This window comes from Sinocyclocheilus anshuiensis, unplaced genomic scaffold (genome assembly GCF_001515605.1).
Source record: "Sinocyclocheilus anshuiensis isolate Anshui unplaced genomic scaffold, SAMN03320099.WGS_v1.1 scaffold1976, whole genome shotgun sequence".
In the NCBI taxonomy this organism is placed as follows: Eukaryota; Metazoa; Chordata; class Actinopteri; order Cypriniformes; family Cyprinidae; genus Sinocyclocheilus; species Sinocyclocheilus anshuiensis.
In genome coordinates, this window is record NW_015555870.1 from 328,710 (window position 1) to 339,075 (window position 10,366).

Sequence of the window (10,366 nt, forward strand, 5' to 3'; positions counted from 1 at the left end):
GATGGAGAGTCTGATGGTAAGTTATGCGTCCTGGGTCGGCTCAGCATCTGACGTGTTGGGGAAAGTTACTTTTAAAAGTAATGCATTACAATATTGCGTTACTCCCTAAAAAAAGTAACTCATTACGTTACTTAGTTACTTTTTATGGAAAGTAATGCGTTATGTTACTTTTGCATTACTTTTTAAATCTCGGCAGGGCTTGCTTGTTTGCTTTTAATATAAAAAGTTATATTTTTGGCAAATATAAAAGCCCTTTCACACCAAAATCCTCAGGCTGAAGGAAATGTAAATTCACGTCTGTACAGTAGAATTCAGGAGAAAGTTCAACACTCTTCAGCAGTAAAATGAAGAACAAATGTTAGTTTATCTTGAGTAATTTTTGCTTATTAGTATGGTTGAATTGGATAATCGAAGGTCAGCAGCAAAGACACTGGTTAATAAAATGGGATTAAATACATAAAGGATATTTGTATTATTTAATATTTTTAATTATTGCAGGTTTGCATCATATTCTGAGTTGTTTTTATTAATTGTATTATTTTTGAGGAAAACTGAATCGTTGTTTTTTTTTTGTGAGTGAGATTAATTAATGCATGTTTTTCATGTAAATGAAAAAGTAATGCGTTACTTTACTAGTTACTTGAAAAAAGTAATCTGATTACGTAACTCGCGTTACTTGTAATGCGTTACCCCCAACACTGGTCATCCAGATATCATATTTACGTGTTTTAGCCTCACGTTACTCTAATTGGTCAAACTTTGGTTTAATTATTTAATTTTTGTCTTGCCATATCGTTTATTGTTCGCTACTGTGTTGCTATTCTTGTCTGGACGTTTCCTGAAGAAAAAAAAATCCGATCTATATGATGTAATGAATAAAACAATTTTTTTTGATTACCCAAAGTTTAATGGTGTTGTTCTCTTATTCAAATTATAAATGATATAACTAAACAAATTAATAAATATTTAGGTGAAGCTGTGCGCTTGAATTTTTCATCGCATCATCCTATGCAGTGTGGTGAATTATTATTGCTCATTATTGTCTATAGGCTGTTTTAGTCATTCATAGCATGGCATCTTAATATATTGATTAATGACATTGTATTACGATATTAAACCACCCGAATATTTAGGCTACTACCTTCTAATTTGCGTTGTCAGTGCAGACTTTTTTTTTTTAGCTTAGGCTACTGACCATTATGGATTAGTGTAGCCTGCATTAAAAAGTCTTGAACATAAAACAACAGGATAAAAATATAGTTGATGACTAGACATAATCATTTCATGACTCTAGACACTTCTTTGTGAAGACAGTAGCATAATACAGTGAAATAATATGTTCTTTAGCCATATAAATACAGTTGCCATGTGCGTGGGTAAAATTTACCCGCTGGCGCTTTTAGCTATATAGCGACCTCGGTTCTAGTGTTAAATTTAAGTTAAAATTAAGTTAAAACACCTTAATGGTTTTCGATTTTCACTTTTCACTTCACAGGACTTTAACTGATGGACTGGAGTGGTGTGGATTTCTTGTGGATCATTGTGATGTTTTTATCAGCTGTTTGGACTCTCATTGATGAAAAGTTACATTTCTTTAAATCTGATGAAGAAACAAACTCCTCTACATCTTCATGTCTACTCTAAAACTAAAATAAAGAAAAATAAAATAAAAAAAACTGAAGACTAAAACCAGAAAACACAAAAAAAATATGTATGCATTGTATGCATAACATAAAAATGAAGCTAGCAGCTTACTGTAAACATATCACCAACCCTATGTTTGTCCCCCGGCGAATCTTGATATATTTGGGAGTGAATAGTGTTCACACTGGGGGTTCACACTGACATCAATTCATAGCATCAAAGCAAAAAACAACTGACCATAAGTTTTCTTTCTATTAGAGTCAGCGACTTCCAAAGAGAGCAGAGCTCAACAGAATATGGAGTGGACAGCACTGATGAATAAAGACCAACTAATTCCACTCAGTCCTAAGATGAACCTTGAGCACATTTGTTGAAGTTTAAAAGAGTTAACCATCTGTCTGGATGATGTTTTTATGATAACTGGCCTTGTAAGATGACTGATATCAAGCAAGAAATAGTGTGTGTGTGTGTGTGTGTGTGTGTGTGTGTGTGTGTGCGCGTTTTTGTGACAAATGAGGACATAAATTTGTATAATGACAAGGGTATGACATAGGTATTACAAGGAGAAGGTGACTTTTCAGGACATTACCCCATGTCCCCACTTTTCACAAAAACAAACGTGTGTCTGTGTGTGTGTGTGTGCGCGTTTTTGTGACAAATGAGGACATAAATTTGTATAATGACAAGGGTATGACATAGGTATTACAAGGAGAAGGTGACTTTTCAGGACATTACCCCATGTCCCCACTTTTCACAAAAACAAACGTGTGTCTGTGTGTGTGTGTGTGCGCGTTTTTGTGACAAATGAGGACATAAATTTGTATAATGACAAGGGTATGACATAGGTATTACAAGGAGAAGGTGACTTTTCAGGACATTACCCCATGTCCCCACTTTTCACAAAAACAAACGTGTGTCTGTGTGTGTGTGTGTGTGTTTGTTTGTTTGTTTGTGCGCGTGTGCGCGTTTTTGTGACAAATGAGGACATAAATTTGTATAATGACAATTGGTGTAGGGCAATAGCACATACAGTTTGTACAGTATAAAAACCATTACGCCTATGGAATGTCCCCATAAAACATGGAAACACAACATGTGTGTGTGTGTGCGTGTGCGTGTGTGTGTGTGCGTGTGCGCATGTGCGCGTGCGCGTATGTGTGTGTGTGCATATGTGTGTGTGTGTGTGTGTGTGTGTGTGTGTGTGTGTGTGTGTGTGTGTGTAGAAGAGAGGTAAAGCTCACACATTCATCTACAAACAGTGTCCACATACAAACACAGATTCACACACTTGTGGTCACGCATTCATGCACAGGATGGAAGGGGAAGGTCATACAAATAACTACCCAAACTGATTCGGTAAAAGCTCCTATTAAGCAAACACAGAAATGCAGTGAGCTAGCAAAAGACAAAGCGACAAAAAAATTCAACCTTCAACAACCAGTCTAACACTGATGCCAACAGAGTCAAATATAATGATACATTCAACTTTCAAACGGAAAGAAGAAAATGCTAAACACAAAGACTGCTCAGCACAAAACTTTATTCTAAAATGCACAGTATGGCTGCAACAACAACTGAATTTGGTGAAATTGCTAAAAACTGCTAAAAAAAACAGTTTTTTAAGACATTTATATCCTTATTTAGCAAGGACACTAAAATGATCAGAGGTAACAAAGAATTTTATATTGTTTGTATTGTTTATATTTTATATTATTCATCAATACTAAAAATTCAGTTTTTACAAAAATATTACGCAGCAAATACATGTTTTCAACATTGAAAATAATAAGATTTTTTCCCCATATTATACTGATTTCTGAAGGATCATGTGACACTGAAGACTGGAGTAATGATGCTGAAAATTCAGCTTTGAATCACAGGAATAAATTGCATTTTGTTTTAAATTGTAATATTATTTCACAATATTTTTTTTATAAAAAATAAACACAGCCTTAAGCACAGCAGTGAGTGTTATAGACTTCTTTCAAAAACAATAACCAAAAAAAAAACGTAATTTTTTTTTTTAAAAACCTTACCGACCTCAAACTTTTAAATAGCAGTGAACATTTTACTGTTATATTCTTAAAATGGAGTGCAATAATATTAATCAAACGATATTTGTGGTTAAACATCATATTTAAGTTTAAAGATCCTTTATGCAACCCAAGTAACACTATTTTATATGAATATTAACTTAAATTAATCACAGAAAAAAATATTTGGTAGCCTCTTAAATGTTGATATGTTCAGAGGAGGGAATGTGTCCATTCTAGCACATTTTAACCTCTGATTTGCTAAAACTTCGGTTGTGGTTTGGTAACTTTGGTTATTTAAAATGCTCTGCTGCTAGTTTTGCAACCTTTAGCTTATATTTTAAAACAATTTGCACACAATGTGTAGTATACATTACATACTTCAATTTGTACATTGCTTGATAGAGAGCACTAAGCAAACTGTGGAGTAATATTAAACCAGAATAAAACTTGACAGATTAGTCAATTATCAAAAAGAGCCGTTAGTTGCAGCTCTAAAGGATATTTCCATCTCTCAAATCTGACTGGATAAGCCACTTTCATTATCGACTGAAATTCCGTTTTAATGCGCCAAGTCAACATATCTGCAGTATCATACAGTTATGCTAATGAACTGTATTCCTCAGCAGAAGAGTCGTTCTCACACTTGTGCTCGGTATGTTTCTAGCATAATTGTGGTAAGATAACTGCACCACATGGCATCTTGTGGCATAATGCTGTACGAAATATCAATAAAACCGGATGGATCAGCAAAGACAATGGCAGAGAACACAGAGCAAAGAGATCTGTAGTAGCATAACAGCAGTTCAGCTGTTTTCAAAGTAGTGCAGCTTTTCCAGTAACAAGCCATTTTTTCCAAGAGGTAAGTGTTATATTGCTGTTTTTATGTCACAATGATAATGCACAGCCAGCCTTGCAACTGATTCTGACACTAATCAAACACACTGTCGCTCTCCAGCACTGAGTCTGATTCATTTTAGTGAGTTGGTTCGTTTGGACCTGGGTCAGAAATAAACTTTTCCATTAAGGTGCAATATTTGGCTTTTTTTTTGGCATTTTTTACATTCGTCCGAGGGCAATTCTTATAATTGCCTTATTAATTGTGTGTTTGTTGTCTTTAATGTCAAATACTTAAATTTAACCAATTACTTCAATCAATCAGAATACTTTAAAATGTTATCATATAAATCATACATTTCAAAAATAGGAACTAATAGGGCTGCAATACAATGACAAAAAATTTTTTTTTTGTCAAAGTTACTCTTGATATTGTAATAATGACTATTGATGTCGATTAACAAAATACATATAAAATGTTTTTGTGTTTGAAGAAACAGCACGTCGTATTCTGGCAACACAGACAAACATGTTGGTCCATGACGTTAATGTAGTCTAGCACAAGTTATGCAAAAACTCCAATAATAATCACTGAAGTTATTACTGATTAAGTGATTAGCGAAATATGGAAGCCCAATTTCGCCACTAAATCAAAAATAAAATGATTTTTTTTTTTTAATCTGGCAATTCTGACTGTTTTCTCAGAATTGTGAGATATAAACAGGCAACTGCGAGTTATAAAGTCCAATTCTGAGGGAACAAAAAGAGACTATTCTCTTACAATTGTATGTTTAGATCTCAGAATTCGGACTTTATAACACACAATTGCGAGTTTAAATCTTGCACATCTGACTTTTTCTCAAAACTGCGAGTTTTCAGCGCTGACTAATCTAAATGCCTCTGATTGGCAACTGCATTCATAAGCTCAACTGAAATGTATATGATTGGTTATAAGGCTTAATTATGCTAAAAACAACAGGAAAAAAGCAATCTGATGCAACGTGCAGAGATCTAAACGTAATTCCATGAATTGACACTTTTCACATTTCATTTTAATCGCGACAGCCGTAATACATTTTGTTTAATTATGCAGGATCAGTTTTTGCCTCTTTATCTTGAATTTGTGGGCCATTTTTGTTCATTTGGGTGGCATTTTTGACACAAGCCCCTGTTAACTTCCTATCATCTTAATATACTGGTTCAAAGAAAGAAATGTTTTCATTCAGATGTATAAATTTGGGTAGATTTTATTTGCTCCTTCACATAAACAGTGCTCTTTTTAACCACATAATCTAATAAATATTTAATATAAAGACACTAAATCACCTAATTCGCTTCAATGCATGCAGCTACTTTTGGTTATACTTTTTCTGAAGGGTAGTTTGACAGTAGCCGAGTGGTTTTCTACAGTAGCACTGATGCAATATCACCTGTCAGAGATGCAGATGTGGTGTTGAGACCGAGGTGGGCGGATGGACTTACACTGGATGGTGTCTGGAGGTGGAGGTACAGCAGCAGGACAGTGTTCCTCATCACTGTTGTCTCCACATTCATTCAGATGATTGCAAATCAGCGAGAGAAGTTTCAGACATCTGCCATTGGTGCAGTGGAACTTGCACTCTGCAGTAAGACAAAGAGAGGAATGCGTCTTTAAGGGTGGATGGTTAGGATTGTTATGACACAATGCGGCACTATTATACAACTGAAGGCATCACATACCAGACAGACTGAATAACTAAGCATGTGCAGGTTGATGCAATGCACCACATGCACAATTACAACTTGGCTTTGGGTGGAGTGGGGTTTTTTTTTCAAAACTTTATAGAGCATGAGAAACATTTCTACCTAGTTACTCTAAGACTAGTCTAAACCTCAGACGGTACGCCCATGGACCGTTCACGGGCTGTCTGATGGATATTGTACACAGAAATGGCAACAGCAGGCTAAAACCGCAAGCTCCAATCTGATTGGCTGCCTTCCAAACTATTTATGTTATTCAGAGTGCACAGGTTTTTAATCAGTTCATCAGCTTGCTGATGTGGTATCATCTATTATAGATTAGTGTTTCCAAAACATCTTGTAAACAAACTGCGGTTGGTTGCTTCACATGTCAGTCAGACAGTGTCTTCATGTCTAAATGGGCGGTTCTTTGGTTAAATAAACAGTAGCGTGGACCAGACTTTATGCCGGAAGTAAGAAGTCTGGCTCTGTAAGATGCGATGCAGAATCAAACACACATTGTTAATGTAAGCATAACATGTTGGAGAATGTGTGCACTATATTACACGCTTTATGTGATGAACCTGCATTATTTTAGTAATTATAGTATTATACTATTATAGTATTTAACAATATGAATTAGCCTTTTTTTAATATATTTTCAGTTTTAATTTTAGTTTAAGTTTTAGTCATTTTTGTAAATGCCATTGCCATTTTTATTAATTTTATTGTGTATATATATATACATATACCTCTTTAAAATAATTACATTTTGGTGCTTTGCAGCCTGAAATGAAGACGGACACAGTTTTTGTTTTATCCAGCTGTATTTACTCAGTGCAACTTATAACATCCAAGTGAAAGATGAAACACCAACATGTCAGGAATAAATAAAAAAATAAAAAAACAGAAACACCGAGCTGGAAAAAGGATCACCCCGCTCCTAAAAATGACTTGTAAACTCAATCAGGTGTAGCTAATCACCTTCTCAATGGCACACAAAGCCATTTGACTTTCAACTGTGATCAGCTGTGCTCATTTTGATCAGCTCAGCATGAAAAGAGCTTTCCTGCAGCATTTCAGTTCTTGCTAATGCAACTGAAGCAAGCAATCAACTACGGGTGGCAAGGCACTGTCAAAAGATCTCCAGGATAAAGTTGTGGACAGGCACAAGTCAGGAGATGGATACAAAACTATTTCAAAGGCTTTATCGATGCCTAGAAGCACAGTGAAGTCTATTATTAAGAAGTGGATGAAAGAGCCGGAGGAAACTGGTCAGAGAGGTGACCAAGAGGCCTACAGCAACTCTGAAGCAGCTGCAGGAATTTATGACAAAGATCATTGATCATTGTGTGCATGTGCCAACAATATCACAAATTCTCCACAAATGTGGCTTGTATGGGAGGGTTGCAAGAAAAAAGAAAAGCCACATGCAGTCATGACTGAGCTTTGACAAAACACACCTTGAAGATTCTGAGGCAGATGAGACTAAAATTGAATTATTTGGCCTCAGCACCAAACGATATGTCTGGCGGAAATCCAATACAGCTCAGCATCCAAATAACACCATTCCTACAGTAAAGCATGGAGGTGGTGATATCCTGTTTATTTTATTTTTGAAATTTGTTTTAACTTAAATTTGTGTGTGTGCGTGTGTGTGTGTGTGTGCGCACGCACGTGCGCGTGTGTGTATGCATGGATGGATGTTATCTGTTAAACCCATATGAGCTGTGTTGCTGTCAATCTTGGCCAGGATGCTCTTGTAAAATAAATTTTTCATCTCAATGTGCTTCTTTTACAGGTAAAATAAAGGTTATAATAATAATAATGGAGGTGTTTCTTTGCAGCAGGGACTGGAGCACTTGTCAGGATAGAAGGAAACATGGATGGGGCAAAATACTGTCAAATTCTTGAGGAAAATCTGCTGCCCTCTGCCAGAAAGTTGTTAGTGGGAAGGTTTACTTTTCAACATGACAATGACCCAAAGTACACTGCAAAACTGACAAAAGAATCTGCTGCCCTCTGCCAGAAAGATGTCAATGAAAGAAGGTTTACCTTCCAACATGACAATGACCCAGCAAACCTGAGCACACAGTGGTTGAAGGAGAAAGAGGTGAATGTCCTTGCATGGCCCAGTCAGAGCCCAGATTTAAACCCCACTGAAAATCTGTGGAATGACCTGAAGACTGCAGTCCACTAACGCTCACCATCAGATTTATCTGAACTTGAGCAGTTCTGCAAAGAAGAGTGAGCAAATATTGTCTAGATGTGCAAAGTTAGTAGAGGTAGAGACATATCCCAACAGATTAAAGGCTGTAATTAAAGCAAAAGGTGGTTCAACAAAATACTGACACAAGGGTTGATCCTTTTTCCAACTCAGTGATTCTGTTTTTTTATTTATTTATTTTTTCTGACATGTTGGTGTTATATCTTTCACTTGGATGTTAAATATGGCTGGATAAAACAAAACCTGTGTAAGAGTGATTCTTTTCTATACCCTGTGTGTGTGTGTGTGTGTGATTTTTACTAATTGTAAAACTTCAACATAAACTCATTTTATTTCAGTTAGCTGCCAAGGCAACCTTTCTAATTATCACTTTTTTTTCTAATATTTTGTTTTCTTATTTCAGCTTTCAATTAATTAAAATTATTTTTAATAGCCTTAATTTCAGTTAATAATAACACTGGAACCGGCTCAAATTTAAGTCATTATTAGCTGCAAATCATGGTGCTTTTTTTCTTTTTGAAAGCCTAAGGATGTGCATCAGTGTCATTGTGTGGAAAAAAGCAGCTCAGACATTCTGCAAAACATATCCTTTTTTAAAATCACATGAGATTGGAACATTATGAGGGTGATTAGATGATGACAATTGACATTTCTGCGTGAACTGTTTCTTTAAGGAATAGATCAACACCACTGAAAAGATCAAATGTAAGCTTAAATAAAGATAAAAATGTAATTTGCCATCTTAAAAGCCATCTTAATTTCTCCCTTCAATTTAATAACAAAAGAGCTTTGCTAGTCAGGTGCACTTAAAAGATCCCGAGGAAGGGAACATACGAGGCAGTTGTTCGGCAGGCTGCTGTGAATAAAAGAGGTCAGGGATGTTGTGATGGTGTTTTACGGGTCTCATGATGCGTGACCTGACGCCGCACCCGATGACATAACATCTTCAATAAAACATTCACTTCAGAGCAATTACAGCGGGCAGGATTTCTGCCAGCTTGTATCAGGCAGTTCACCGGCCGCTGTCTCGTCTGTGGCGTTAATCGCAGATTTGATCACCAGCAGGGGAAATGAGACACCATGTTTGAGACGCCAGTCTCTACACAACGCCCAAACAAACTCAACCACACTCGTGAGGACAGACAACTATCTATCTGTCTCGAGCAGACAGCCAGGCATGTCACTCAATTTCAGGATGATCTAGAAATGCAGAGCAAATTCTGAGCCATGCAGGCATTGCTGATTTTTACCATTTCTGAACAAACTGTGTCTGAACTGCCATAATGCTAGGGTGCTTGGGTTCATGGCTTTCAAATCTTTGAAAGAGATTGTTTTCGAGGCACTTGAAGCAAACTAAACATACATGAACAGAACTGCATTCTGTATATTCTCTAACTATCTGAATTGTGTACAAACATTAATGAAGACAGCCTTGCCATTTTTTTTCTTGCCAGTCCAATATTGTACCATTTCCGATTTATCCGCACCAAAAATTAAAATAAAAAGAACTTGTGGCTGGTTGCTTTACATTTTGGTCAGACAGTATCTTCCTGTCGAAGTGGGTGGACTTTATGTCGTCAATCAGACATAAGTCGCCTATATCTGATTTCTTCCCCATTTCTTCATCTACCAGGTTAAAAACACAAAGTTAATTTATATGTATAGTGATTTTCACAATACACATTGTTTCAAAGCTGTTTTACAGAAAATCATGATGTTAATGTTCACAATATCTTAATATTTCCATGCCTTGTTGCATTTAGCAGATTAATGTTAGGAAATGATATAGTTTACATTTTGTGATGCTACAAGCAATCAAGCAGCTGAGGTACAGATAACACTTCGCAAATTTACTGCATGTACACAGTAAAAAAAAAAGCAAGAAAACAAAGATTAGTGGAGTAAA

General features: G+C 36.0%; 1 protein-coding gene across 2 annotated transcripts in view; it reads right to left on the reverse strand.

Moving 5' to 3' along the window:
• Nucleotides 1–10,366, reverse strand: part of LOC107675658 (low-density lipoprotein receptor class A domain-containing protein 4-like) — a 90,406-nt gene that overhangs the window by 67,845 nt on the left and 12,195 nt on the right. For both annotated transcript variants that reach the window (XR_001632619.1, XM_016470068.1), the window contains exon 2: nt 5,997–6,134. Coding sequence is in view for 1 of the 2 variants with exons in the window: in XM_016470068.1 (XP_016325554.1) it covers nt 5,997–6,134 (138 nt within the window). In the remaining variant the exon portion in view is untranslated. The remainder of the gene's footprint in view (nt 1–5,996; nt 6,135–10,366) is intronic.